The sequence below is a fragment of the Macaca mulatta genome, chromosome 15 (genome assembly GCF_049350105.2).
Source record: "Macaca mulatta isolate MMU2019108-1 chromosome 15, T2T-MMU8v2.0, whole genome shotgun sequence".
Lineage (NCBI taxonomy): Eukaryota > Metazoa > Chordata > Mammalia > Primates > Cercopithecidae > Macaca > Macaca mulatta.
The window spans coordinates 4,360,058-4,373,691 of NC_133420.1; the positions used below are offsets into that span (position 1 = coordinate 4,360,058).

Consider the following 13,634-nt stretch of genomic DNA (forward strand, 5'->3'; position numbering starts at 1 on the left):
GGCCCGTCTCTCAGTGGTCTCGTGTGCCCGGGCAAAGCTGGTGTTCATTTGCCTTGTCCTAACTGGCAGAATGCGCCACACTGGCCCCTCGACATGTGAATTCGACACAACAATAGGAAAGTCCTCAACACCGACACCCCCCAGCCAAAAGAGTAAATTATAACACTGCATCCAGTATGGAATGGAGAGGTTAGTGCCACCTTGAATAATTAAAAGACAAAGGGGTGGTTGGTCTACACCTCATTCCCATTTAATTCACCAGTATGGACCGTGCAAGAAAACTGGATCACAATGGATCACAGTGGACTACTCCCCAAATAACCCAAGCACAGTACCCAGTGCTGTGGGAGATTCGATATCTTTAAAGAACAGAACTGCTCAGCCTCTGGGACTTGGCACACAGGTGCCAATCTGGTGAGCACACTCTTCAGCAGTCACTGCTAGGCAGGGTCAGAAGCAGTTTGCATGCACAGCAGACATTCACAGTCTGACCCTATGTCACAACACAGTCCAAAGGGACTCTTAATCATTTAGAATTCTTATTTTTATTTTTCAGAGACAGGGACTCACTTTGTGGCCCAGGCTGGAGTGCAGTGATGCGATCACAGCTCACTGCAGCCTTGACTTCCTGGGCTCAGGCGATCCTCCCACCTCAGCCTCCTGAGTAGCTGGGACTACAGGTGTGTGTCACCATGCCTGGCTAATTTTTTAAATTTTTTGAAGAGACAGGGTCTCGCCATCTTGCTTAGGCTGGTCTCCAACTCCTAGACTCAAGTGATCTTCCTGCCTTGGCCTCCCAAAGCCCTGAGATCACAGGTGTGGGCCACTATGCCTGACCAAGACATTCTTCAGAACACCACACTGGTCCACAACATTGATGACGTTGTATTACTTAGATCAGATGCCCTGACGTGATAAATCTTATAAGTATTCATGGACCTTCCATGTCAGTGAAGTTTTTAGGGGCCCGGTGGTCTGGGCTATGCCAGGACAAGGACTCCAAAGTAAAAGACAAGTTAGTGACTGCCCCTCACACTTCTATTGCAGGTAGGCTGCTTTGCGTTCTGGAGATGGTATAAGCCACTCAGGAAATACTGCTGTGACTCAAAACGCTGCCACGTTTGAGAGGTTTCAGAGCATGAGTGGGGTCTCTAACAGACCCATGACGTGACAGCAATGGCCCTGCCACTTTGGCCACAAAACCCAGCAGCCCCCAGGGTCCCTGATGTGTAATGTGGTAGGTAAGGACACGGGGTGAAGTCCTGGGAAAGCCTCCACAGATAAGTCAGTGCAGACACCTAGCATTTGGGAGCAGGCCACGCCATCTACAGAACGGAAGCGTAACGAGAGGGCCCAACCTAGCTCCTGGCCCTGGTGGCAGCTGTGTGTCACCAAGAGACACCACTGTCTATGACACCAAAGCATCTCCCCATAGTGGTGTGCTGTCAGACCACCACAGGCCCAGTGAACAAGGGAAGGGCTCCTGACCTCTGTGACCAAACCCAAGCATGTCTAGAGGACACAGCACCCAACATGTGGCCCAATTCCCCATGACATGCATCTCCATTGACCAATGACATCCTCACCTCACTCCCGCCATCACCATGACACGCACCTCTGTCGACCATGCCGTCCTCACCTCACTCCCGCCATCACCATGACACGCACCTCTGTCGACCATGACGTCCTCACCTCACTCCCGCCATCACCATGACACGCACCTCTGTCGACCATGACGTCCTCACCTCACTCCCGCCATCACCATGACATGAACCTCCATTGACCAATGACGTCCTCACCTCACTTCCGCCATCACCATGACACGCACCTCTGTCGACCATGCCGTCCTCACCTCACTCCCGCCATCACCATGACACGCACCTCTGTCGACCATGACGTCCTCACCTCACTCCCGCCATCACCATGACACGCACCTCTGTTGACCATGACGTCCTCACCTCACTCCCGCCATCACCATGACATGCACCTCCATTGACCAATGACGTCCTCACCTCACTTCCGCCATCACCATGACACGCACCTCTGTTGACCATGACGTCCTCACCTCACTCCCGCCATCACCATGACACGCACCTCTGTTGACCAATGACATCCTCACCTCACTCCCGCCATCACCATGACACGCACCTCTGTCGACCATGACGTCCTCACCTCACTCCCGCCATCACCATGACACGCACCTCTGTTGACCAATGACGTCCTCACCTCACTTCCGCCATCACCATGACACGCACCTCTGTTGACCATGACGTCCTCACCTCACTCCCGCCATCACCATGACACACACCTCTGTTGACCATGACGTCCTCACCTCACTCCCGCCATCGCCATGACATACACCTCTGTTGACCAATGACGTCCTCACCTCATTCCCGCCATCACTTCATAGGGATTCACTACAACTTAGGGGGAAACGCAGACCTGGCTTGTGGATGGGCTGCTTGGTGTACTGGTGCAGGCCTCACTACAGCCTCACATGGGAACAGCCTGACAGACAGTGGTGGAGCAGAGCCCTGGGCAGGGTACCTGGTCAGCTCTGTGTGTGGTGGAAAACAAGCGGCCTGTGCTGAGGATAACAGGGTCCGAGGCAGAGGCACAAACGGCTGGTCAGGACCCTGGAGGGAACAAGGTCTAGGGGAGAGGCAGACAGACAGGCTTTGGGAACAGGCATGGGGTACCGGCCTTTGTTTTGCGAACCAATGCTCACCATGGGGCACTAAAAACCAAGCATTGGGATAAGTCGACCAACAGATATCGGCCAGCCTCTGTCCTCACCAGCCCCAGTGTCCACACAGCAGACCTCTGGATAGGGTGGCCATCATGGCCAAGAGCCTCCCAGCAGATGATCCAGCCATGACCACTGACGATTATCTACCTGGGGTGAGCAGACAGCAACACTGGGCCTCCATTTGGTGCCATGCCTTGTGGCTGTCAACCAGCCACCTAGTGGTCAGCCGACTGTATCAGACCTCCTTCTCCTGGAAAGGGCAGTGATTTGTCTCAACCGGGATCCACCCACATCCCAGGTGTGGGTTTGCCTTTCCTGGTGCAGCACTGTGGCAGCACTAGCATCTCAGGGCTGGTGTCAGAGATTTCCCAACACAGGATTTCATATAACATCAGCTCGGAGCACACGCAGGGGATGCATGTGAGCCAGGTGACCTCAGGGTCCACTGGACCATCTAACGCAACACTACTCAGGAGATGCTGCCCTGACCTTAAAGGCAGAGACAAAATGCCAGCTTGGTGAAACATTCATGGGGTTGGGCTGCCATATTTCAAGAGGAACCAATGGCCAATCGATGGCACTGGGTGCCCAATCAGTAAAATGCACGGATCAAGGAAATGGTGAAAGGAGAAGTGGCCCCTCTCACCATCGCTCCAGAAACCCAGTAGGAACTTTGTGCTCATCTTCCCCAAATTTAGGTCTGGCAAATCTAGAAGCCCTGGTTCAAACAGGTGGAGAAGGTTCTACCACCCAACACAAAAAGCCATGGTGGCCACCTGGTCACTTGGGGCTGCTTGTGCCAGAAGGCCAGCGGGCATCACAAAGAGTGTCCAGGCTGGCCAGATCACCTGACCCTCATTATTGTGAAGGGCAGAGCTGCCACTGCATAGTTCTGGGAATCAGGGGCTTCACTGCGCCTTTCTCCATGCTCCTATGAACATGCTCCTAGCAGCAGTCTCCACTGTGACTGGATTACTACAGCAGCCAGGATTGGACAAAGGAATGGCAGCAAGTAGGGACTTGGGATGCACAGGGCTGAGGGTCTGGGTCACCAGGCCACCAGGCCAGCAACCAGTGCAGCAGAAGGCTGGCCACAGGTCAGGGGCTCTAGAAAGGGTGGTGGGGGGAACGGGATGATGAACATCAGCTCTGCTTGGACCAGCACAGCAGAGGCAGCTCTGCTCTGTCTCCCAGACACCATGACCAGCACCATCCTGAAGAACGAGCACAGTGAACCCAATGTGAAGTGTGGGCAGAACAGGAAGGAGCCCTGGCACTCTGGCAGGTCCTCCCGATGGTGTCAGACGTCCCTTCAGCCCTAACAGTTTGGGTGCAGAGGCTCCTTCACAGCACTCGTGGCTTACTCGGGGAGCCGGAAGCATCTGAGAACTGACACCCCAGGTGCAGCCCTCAGCCTAATGCCTTGCGGAGGGTGCAGAGGCAAACACATTGCAGTTCCCTTTCCAGCAGGGATAGCTCTGAGGTGCGACCTAGGCTGCTGCCAGAAGTCCCTTGGGAGATGACGCACACCGACCCACCAGGACGGCTTGGGACGCAGCATTCTGGTCCTTCTCTTCCCACCCATTTCCCCACGCCCTCGGCTGGTTTCTACTGGGAACACCACTTAAGACGTAACTTCCACGTGAGTGCTCATTTCTGCATCTGCTTCTCCAAAATTCAACCTAAGACCAAACAAATGAGGTTTCTGCCATTTATCTCCAGAGTAATGTGTTGTACTCAAAAAATGTTGCTTTATGATCAGACGCTGTGGCATTTGTTGAGACAAGCTGACGTCCCAGCACTGGGCAATTTTAAGGCATAATCCACATAGCTTTGGTAAGAATGAATATTTCCCCACATATAAAGAGAGAGAGAGAGAGAGAGAGAGATGGTGGGGGCAATATTTTAAAATATAAATCCTTACGGGTTTCAGTTTATATATTTTCGATACCACCTTGTTAGATACACATTATACAGATACAAATGTAAGACTCACATCTTCTTGGTTACTTGCTACCATGGAGCTCCAGGTAACTCTCAGGCCCAAAAGATGTTTGAGAACCACTTTCTTACGCAAGAAAGAACATCTGCTGAGGTAACACCCAATCCCTAAACTCCACCCCTGGAGCGAAGCCTCCACATGTCCAGGGGGTCCATCCAGGGGGTCCTGGGGAACCCAGGAAGAGGCCAACACAGGGCCTGGAGATGCACTGAGGGGAGCAGCCTCTAGAAGGAAACCACCTGGGGACGCTGAAGGAGGGACAGAAATGCTACTTACCGCAATCTCTGTTACTAAAATATCAGTAATACTTCCCAACACAGTGACAAAGTCAAAGACATTCCAGGCATCTCTGAAATAGTTCTAGAGAAAAAGAAGAGCAGTTAGTGCCAGCGGCTGATGAGGGCTCTGTCGGCAAAGAGGTATAGGTGGTGGCCCCGATCAGGAAAGGGGTGAGGGTGACAGACACAGAGCACAGGGCAGACGGGCCACCCCAGGGGGCACGCACAAGGCCAGAGCTAAGCAGATGTCAAAGCCAGGGACACAGACACCTCTGGGCCTGGGCAGAGGCAGGACTAAGGGCCATGTGTCCAAAGAGGAAGAACCCAGCCCTGCCGGCCTCCCGGGACCTCGGCTGGGGGCAGAGCTTATGCAGCCGAGAGGGTCAGAACAGCCCCTTCCCCAGAGCCCCTGTAGGGTCACATACACTCTGGGTACTTGGAAAATTCCCAGCTCCAAATTGGGAGCCCCCAAAGGTCGCCCTACAGACGGGGAGCCAGAATGCAGGCTGTCAAAAGGCAAAGGGGGGACCAAAGCACGTACCAGCACCCCAAAGGCGATGATCTTCAGCACGCATTCCATGGAGAACATGGATGTGAACACGATGTTCAGGCACTTCAGCATCAGCTCGTACTCATAGGGTGCATCATAGAACTGCCCGGGGAAGACGTGCTGTTGGCCACGGGTTTGGCAGCCCCAAGACACCCCATCTGGGACCACCATGACCAAGCAAGGGGGGCGGACAGAACTCCATGCCTGCCCAGGCCTGGGACACCCCTTCCTGCTCTCCACGAGTCCTCCCAGAACCTCCCCACCGTCCCAGCCCACAGACAACAAAGGGGAACAGGATTCCACAGGCATCCCGTGCTGGCCAGGGTGCAAGGCCATTCCTCTTTGGCTCATGCCGGGAGGAAGAAGGCTGACTCCGCTCAGCCTCAGGGTCAGATCCCAATCCCTAGCAGCGCCAGCTGCCCCCGTGCTGAGCCCCACACACCTTCATCATCAGCACCACGGTGTTGAGGGCTATCATGGCCATGATGAAGTACTCAAAGGGTGGGGAGACCACAAATGTCCACGTCTTATACTGGAACGACTGCCTGTTTTGGGGCATGTACCGTGTCAGGGGTTTGGCGCTGATGGCGAAGTCAATGCAAGCCCTCTGTCAGGGGAGAAAGGAGCACAGAGACTCAAAAGCAGAAAGCCTACCCTGTGACGTCTACTGCACCAGCCCCGTCTCACCAGCCTCACGGGGAGCCCTGATGAGAGAGGGCAAACCGAGGCAGCCCAGACCTTCTCCAAGCAGGCCTCAACCCACCAAATCCAGTCCCTCTGCAGGAGAAAGGAGGCCCTGCCCCGGTGTTGGCAGACAGTGGCAGCCAAAGCTGACCCGGCTGTGAGTGACTTGTGTGCAGGAGGAAAGCCTGACAGTGCTGCTCACGCTGTCCACTGCAAGACTCCACAGAGCGTCCACCTACCTCGTTCTTCTCCAGGCTGCATTCAGACATCACCTTGTCCCCCTGCTCCTGGAAGGTGATGATGATCAAGGCCACAAAGATGTTGACAAAGAAAAAGGGAAAGACCACAAAGTAGACCACGTAGAAGATGGACAACTCCATGCGGTACCCAGGGCTTGGCCCCTGCTCCTCATAGGTGGCATCCACGGAGTGTTTCAGCACCCTGGGCCAAGAGGACAGCGTGTGTCAGGGAAACCCCCAAAGGAGACAGCCCTAAGAACGCAAGACCTGCACCACAAGGATGGGTCTGCTTCCACGCCTGAGCCCAGGGATGGAGGGAAGAAGGGAGGCCGAGCTCAGGGACTGCCTGCCCCAGCTACGGAGAGCAGGATGAGCACTCACATGGGCCAGCCTTCTCCCGTGGACACTGTGAACAGCGTCAGCAGAGCCCAGAGCACATTGTCGTAGTGAAAGTCGTATTTCTTCCACTGCCTGGGCTGAGCTTCCACTTCCTCCTTCTCATAATCCAAATACTGACCCCTGGAAATAAGAACATGGGAGGTTAGAGGGCAAAGACAAAAGATCCAAATAAACCCACGTATCAACCGACACTGAAGAGAGTGTTGAAACCACTCCGTGCGGAAAGAATGGCCTCTCCAACAGACTGTGCTGGGACAACCAAATGTCCACGTGCAGAAGGATGAATGTGACCCTGCTTCACTCCACAGACAAAAACTAACTCGCAATGGATTCAAGACCTAAGTGTAAGGAGCTACAACTACAAAATGCTTAGAGGAAAACAGGGGCAAAACTTCATGACCTCAAGTCTGGGAATGGATCCTTAGATGTGACACCAAAATCATGAGCAACAAAATAAAAAATACAGAGGTAAATTAGGCTGCATCAAAATCTGACACTTTTGTGCTCAGAGGACATCAAGAAAGTAAAAAGATAAATCCACAGAATGGGAAAAAATACTTATTTCCTAATCCTCTGTCTGATAAGGGAGTTGTATTTAGAATACGTAAGTAACTATTCTAATAAATTAAAAAAAAAAAACAAATAAAAAATGGGTAAAGGATCTGAATAGGCACTCCTCTGAAGAAGATACACAAATGGCTATTAAGCACATGAAACGCCACTCAACACCAGTCGTTATCAGGGAAAGGCAAATCAAAACCGCCGCGAGACACCACTTCACGCCAACGACGATGGCTGTAAGTTTAAAAATACCAAAACTAAAAAGATGGAAAACAACAAGTGTTGGCAAGGATATGGGGAATTCAGAACCCTCGTGCATTGCTGGTGGGAATACACAATGCTTTAGCCACTTTGGAAATAGTCTGGCATTTCCTCAAACAGTTAAACACAGAGTTACCCAATCACCCATTAATTCCACTTCTAGGTACATACCCGTGAGAAGCGAAAACAGATCCACACAAAAATGTGGACACAAATGTGTACGACAGCATCATTTATAACAGCCACAAGGTAGAAACAACTCAATGTTCATCAGCAGATGAAAGAATAAGGAAAATGTGGCAGAGAGCAGATATTCAGCCGTAACAGGGAACGAGGCTCTGACACAGGCCACTGCGTGGGCAAACCTGAAAACATCACGTAAAAGGAGCCACTCACAAAAGACCACACGTTGTATCATTCGGTTTACAAAAAATGTCCAGAACAGAGAGGGTTACAGAGATAAAAAACAGATTCCTAGTTGGCTAGGGGTGGGGACAGGGACGTAGTGGATGATAGTTAAAAGGTGCGGGTTTATTTTTCTTTTTTTTTTTTTGAGGTGCTGAAAACGTGTTCTAAAATAGACTGTGGCGATGGTTGCGTGTACCTGTGAATATACTAAAAACCTCTTAATTGCACACTTTCAGTAGATTGTTATAAACAGTATAATGTGTTAGTTATATCTCAATAAAGCTGTTCTTTTGTTTTTCATTTTCGGTTTTTGTTTTTTTTTTTTTTTTTGAGACAGAGACTCGCGCTGTCACCCGGGCTGCAGTGCAGTGGCACAATCTTGGCTCACTGCAACCTCCGCCTTCCAGGTTCAAGCGATTCTCCTGCCTCAGGCTCCTGAGTAGCTGGGATTACAGGTGCCCGCCACCACACCTGGCTAATTTTTTGTATTTTTAGTAGAGACAGGGTTTCACTATGTTGGCCAGGCTGGTCTCCAACGCCTGACCTCATGATCCACCCACCTCAGCCTCCCAAAGTGCTGGGATTGCAGGCGTAAGCCACTGTGCCCAGCCTAAAGCTGTTTTGTTTTTGTTTTTGTTTTTTTAAAAACCCCATTACACTGGGTAAGATTGACCTTTTCAAATAAACAACGCTGGGTGAATTGGATATCTATCATCAGAAAACGTATCTTAACCCATACCTCATGCAACACATAAAAATCAACTTCCAAGTAAATTGCAGATCTTAATATGAAAGGCAAAAATAACACTTTTCAGAAGAAAACGCAAGAAAACATGCCTGGCCTTGGGATAGATTTCTTAAACAGGATATGAAGAGTACTTAGCATAAAAGAATAAAAAGGATTAGTTGGACTATATTAAAATCAAGAACTATGGTTGGGTACAGTGGCTCATGCCTGTAATCCCAGCACTCTGGGAGGCCGAGGCAGGAGGACTGCTTGAGCCCAGGAGTTCGAGACCAGCTTGGCAACATAGCAAGACCTCGTCTCAACAAAAAATTTTAAAAATTAGCCAAGCATGGTGGCACGTGCCTGTAGTCATCCGAGCTACTCAGGAGGTTGAGGAGGGAGGATTACTTGGGCCTGAGAGTTCGAGGCTGCACTGAGCTGCAATAGCAGCAATGCACTCCAGTCTAGGCGAAAGAGTGAGATCGTGTCCCAAAAAAAAAAAAGAAAGAAAGAAAGAAGAACTTTGTTTTTTAAAAGACACCATTAAAAGAGTAGAAAGCACCATTCAGAGGAGGAGAAGACGTCCGCAATCTGTACGTGTGACAAAGAGTTCCTGTCCAGAACATTACATGATTCCTGGTAACCAACAGGAAAGAAGCAGACAGCAGACACAGGACCACAGGCAGACACTTCCAAAAAAGAACACCTAAGCAGCCAATCCCCCTAGGAAAGGGGGCTCAATCTCACAAGTATAAAATTAAACCATGGTGAATGACCACCACACCCAGAAAGGCAAGACAGAAAACACCAAGATTTAGCTAGGATGTGGGGCTGGAGAGAGCGTAATTTCACACAAGGGCCTGGCAGCATCTACTAAGGCTGAGCACACACACACCCAGGACCCGGCAATTCCACTCCTAGACAGATACATCTCCCTGAACTGCTACTGTTCCCTGGCGGACATGTGCACGTGCAGCCGCGCTCCCAGCCGCGAACAGCCAAGTGCCCACCACTCACCAGTACAGGAGGAAGCTGCACGATATTCACACAGAGGCAGCTGGGACGCTGCTGCGTGGGCAGGAAGACACTGTGGGTATTGCCTGGCCCAGGGTCCACACAGGCAGCTACCCAGCTTTCCCCCAGCTCTTCCCCAAGGCCCCTCTCCTGTCTGCTTTGGAGGCAGGGCTGGGCACAGGAAGCTCTGAGGCCTCACGCGGACAGTGACAGTGGATCCCGTCATCGGGGAGTCCCTCTGCCTCACAGCCCAGCCAAGATCTCTAGGGCTCAGAGAAGCCCTGCTCAGTGGGTACCTTGAGCTCCCTGGATGTCTGTGTCCCTCAGACATACCTGGTTCCTGACCCTGCTGAGGTGGAAGTGCTGGGGGCCCCTGGTGTGGTGCTGGGGAGGGGATGCATTCCCGTCTTCTGTGGTGACACTAGCACTTCTCAAGCAAGCCCCTCCCTGGCCCTCAGGCAGGGTCCATGATGCTCGCAGTGGAGTCTCCCGCCGTGTGACCAGCTCCACCTGATCCCAAGGGAACTCCCAGTGTTGTCTGCATCATGGGGCTGTGTGTCTCACCTTGCACCCTGCCTCAGTTTACCTGCAGTCTCTCTCCAGCTCCTTGGATTCATCTGTGCAGTAGAAAAACTTCCCTTTGAAGAGCTGCACGGCAATGACAGCAAAGATGAACATGAAGAGCATGTAGACAATCAAGATGTTGAGGACATTCTTCAGGGAGTTCACCACACAGTCAAACACAGCCTGCAGGAGGAGGGGCGGAGCCATGATGAGGGGGTGGAACCATGGTGGGAGGGTGGGGCCATGAGGAAAGGGGTGGGGTCATGGTGGGAGGGTGGGGCCATGAGGGGAAGGGTAGGGCCATGGGGAGGGGTGGAGCCATGAGGAGAGGGGTGGAGCCATGAGGGCAGCCACAGAGCCATGATGGGGGGGTGGAGCCAAGGTGGGAGGGCATGGCCATAAGGGAATGGGTGGGGCCACGAGGAAAGGGGTGGAGCCATGAGGGGAAGGGTGGGGCCACGATGAGATGGGTGGAGTCATGGTGGGGGGTGGGGCCATGAGGAGAGGTGGAGCCACAGGGAGGGGCTAGAAGCAGGAAAGGATGTGAAGGGACCCAGAAGAGAGGACCTACAGGATGGAAACCTGAGGACCACTGAGGTCCAGGTGGCCCCCAGGCATTCCAGTGCCCTGCAAGGCCCTCAGACCCCTGACCGCAGAGAGGCTCCACCGCCAGCTTCCTTGACACAGAAGACTGGTGCTGTGTCTCTTGTGAGGGGAGGCATCTTGGCCCGGATGGAGGGGCAGGAGGTGCTAGAGGCAGTGGCTGGATGCCTAGGAGGCCTGACCTCACAGGTCAGAGTTCAGCCACGGAAACAGGAATGACCAGGAGCCCAGGCCAAGCTGCACCAGGAGGGGCTGGGCCTGTGCAGAGAGAGTGCAGCCAGGCTCTGCCCTGCACTTGCACCCTGCCCCTCAGAAAAGCAATTTGGGCAAACTGAGGATAAAGCAGTAGGCTCCAGGACAGGGACACATGTGCTCTGCGGCCCGAGGCCAGCCTGTCATCAGCCATCACCACCGGAGGCTTTCTCTCGGGTCTTTCCCAACCCGGAAGCTCAGCCTTCCCTGTGCACACGATGCTGCCCTCAGAGCTGGGAAGACACCTCCCAGGCTGCCCTGACCTGGCTGTGATGGGAAGGTGGGGCCACAACTGTCTCCCACAAAGCAGCCTGGCACACTGTGGATGACCACTGCACAGCGCCACTCGGTGCCACTCCTCCCTGGACCCAGTGGGCCTCCGACGCCTTCCCCAGCTGCCTGCCAGCCCACTCCTTCACATACGGGTTCTAAGCAAACCTTCTTCTCTAAGTCCCACATTGCCTCAGGTCTCTATGGCTTGATTTCCAGTAAAAGAATCGTTTGGGGGATGAAGTAAGGTGAAGCACATGAAGCAATTCCCACAGGGCCGAGCACAAGCTCACAACGACTAGGTTTCCGCGTGGCCCTATGAGTTTGGGTTTACACTCTGTCTTTATCCAGAAGCTCAGCCCGTGCCCATCCCCCTCTCAGCAGCCAATGTCCCAAGCCCCTGCCTCCAGCATCTCCCTCCACCACCCTGCGCCTGTCCCGCAGCCTTTCCCATACTGCACTGCAGCTGCTGAAGAAAAACCTTGTGCTGCCTGGTCCTGCTGGGCTAAGGAGGATCCTCTCAGGAGGCTGCTGGGAACAAGGTCTACTTGGGGTAATGGGGGCTTACAGCTGAGTGAGCCCAACCCCCTCACGCAGGGGTGTGATGTGAGCACACACACTCATGCACATACATGCACATGCACACATGCACAGCACAGCCCTCAAGCCCCAACTCCAGGCTCCAACCTTGAGCTTGGGCAGCCGTTTGATGGTCTTGAGGGGCCGCAGGACACGAAGGACTCTCAGGGACTTGATGGTATTGATGTCTTTCCCTTTGGATCCTCTAGAAGGGAGAAGCCACAGATGCAGACAGGCAGGAGGCGTGGGTATGCCCAGCTCCCACGTGGCCCCCCCAGGGTCTGGGTCCTGCTCCCCTGTGCGTTTTGTCTCAGCCTCCAGGGTGGAGGACACATGCGCAGAGGCCTTGCCCTGCAGGTGCCACAGGCCACCATGACTCTTCCCAGAGGCTGCCTGGCCCAGGCCTCATCGAAGGACAGGAGCTGGGACCAGGGCAGCAGCATCTGGTGCATAAGGAGAAGAACCATCACCCCGACACCCATCCCACCCACCCCAGCTTCCAGGAATAAGAGGACAGAAGGGACCTGCATGAGGACTGCAGACCCAGAAGTGGAAGCCCACAAGCACATTTCTAGGGCTAGAATCTTCTGGAAGGGCTTTTTTCCTTGGTTTCTGGGCTGGCTAGAGGGAGGTAAAGGGGACTTGTCTGACCTCTGCCCTACAGATCTCCTCAGTCGCCCTAACGTTCCTCCCGCTGACATGAAACTGACAGCAGGAAGACAGAAGAGGGGAAGGAGAGTAAGAAGAGAAAAAGTCAGACCCATACAGAGGCAATGCAAGAGGCAGGGTGGACTAAGACAAACAAGGGGAGAGGGAGGGAGGGAGGGAGGGAGGAAGAGCCACAGAGACAGACATATCGACGCGACCCAGAAAGCAGCAGACAGGAACACTCATGCAGGGCACGGACAGCAAGACAGGAAGTCCGGGAAAGAAAATTCCAGGCACAGAAGCAAGCGGAAGTACAGAACGAGCGGGCCTCCATCAGGGCCCCTCCAAGAAAAAGCCAGGGCAGACCCATGTCGCTGCCTCCGCCTGTCAGGGACACAGAAAGTAGCAGGTTCTGGGGTCTGGCCCTCCCACGACCCTACTGAGGCCGGGCCAGCAGCGTCGAGGAGAGGTGTCCCCCTAAGAAGGTCCCGGTTCTCAGAAGCAAAGCCACTCTACTTGGTGGGAGGTGAGGGTGGGAGCTGAGGGCTCATGGCTGGGTGGGATTCACGCACACATGGAGCCCTTCCCCACCCTGCTCAGAGGTCACATCCCACCACGTTCCCTGGGGAAGGCCAGCTTGCAGGGGCAGCCCTGCCCCCTGTGCTCTTCCTGGGGCTCCAGCAACACTTGGGGCTGAGCAGGGAGTGCTCGGTCACCCTGAGCCGTGTGGCTACACGGTCCCTTCTTCTCCCCTGGCTGTAGCCTACACTCCAGAATCAGATCAACTCCCCGTGAAACGCTTCCAGGTGGGAAGAACCCAGCCTCCTGTCTCCATCACCCAGTGCT

General features: G+C 53.6%; 1 protein-coding gene across 2 annotated transcripts in view; it reads right to left on the minus strand.

Annotated features, from left to right (window-relative positions):
- CACNA1B (calcium voltage-gated channel subunit alpha1 B) overlaps positions 1-13,634 on the minus strand; it is a 257,423-nt gene that overhangs the window by 61,480 nt on the left and 182,309 nt on the right. For both annotated transcript variants that reach the window (XM_028834501.2, XM_028834510.2), the window contains exons 25-31: positions 12,249-12,345; positions 10,459-10,619; positions 6,884-7,021; positions 6,503-6,704; positions 6,022-6,186; positions 5,571-5,681; positions 5,028-5,111 (exon numbers count right to left, since the gene is read on the minus strand). In XM_028834501.2, coding sequence (XP_028690334.2) covers positions 5,028-5,111; positions 5,571-5,681; positions 6,022-6,186; positions 6,503-6,704; positions 6,884-7,021; positions 10,459-10,619; positions 12,249-12,345 — 958 coding nt within the window. The remainder of the gene's footprint in view (positions 1-5,027; positions 5,112-5,570; positions 5,682-6,021; positions 6,187-6,502; positions 6,705-6,883; positions 7,022-10,458; positions 10,620-12,248; positions 12,346-13,634) is intronic.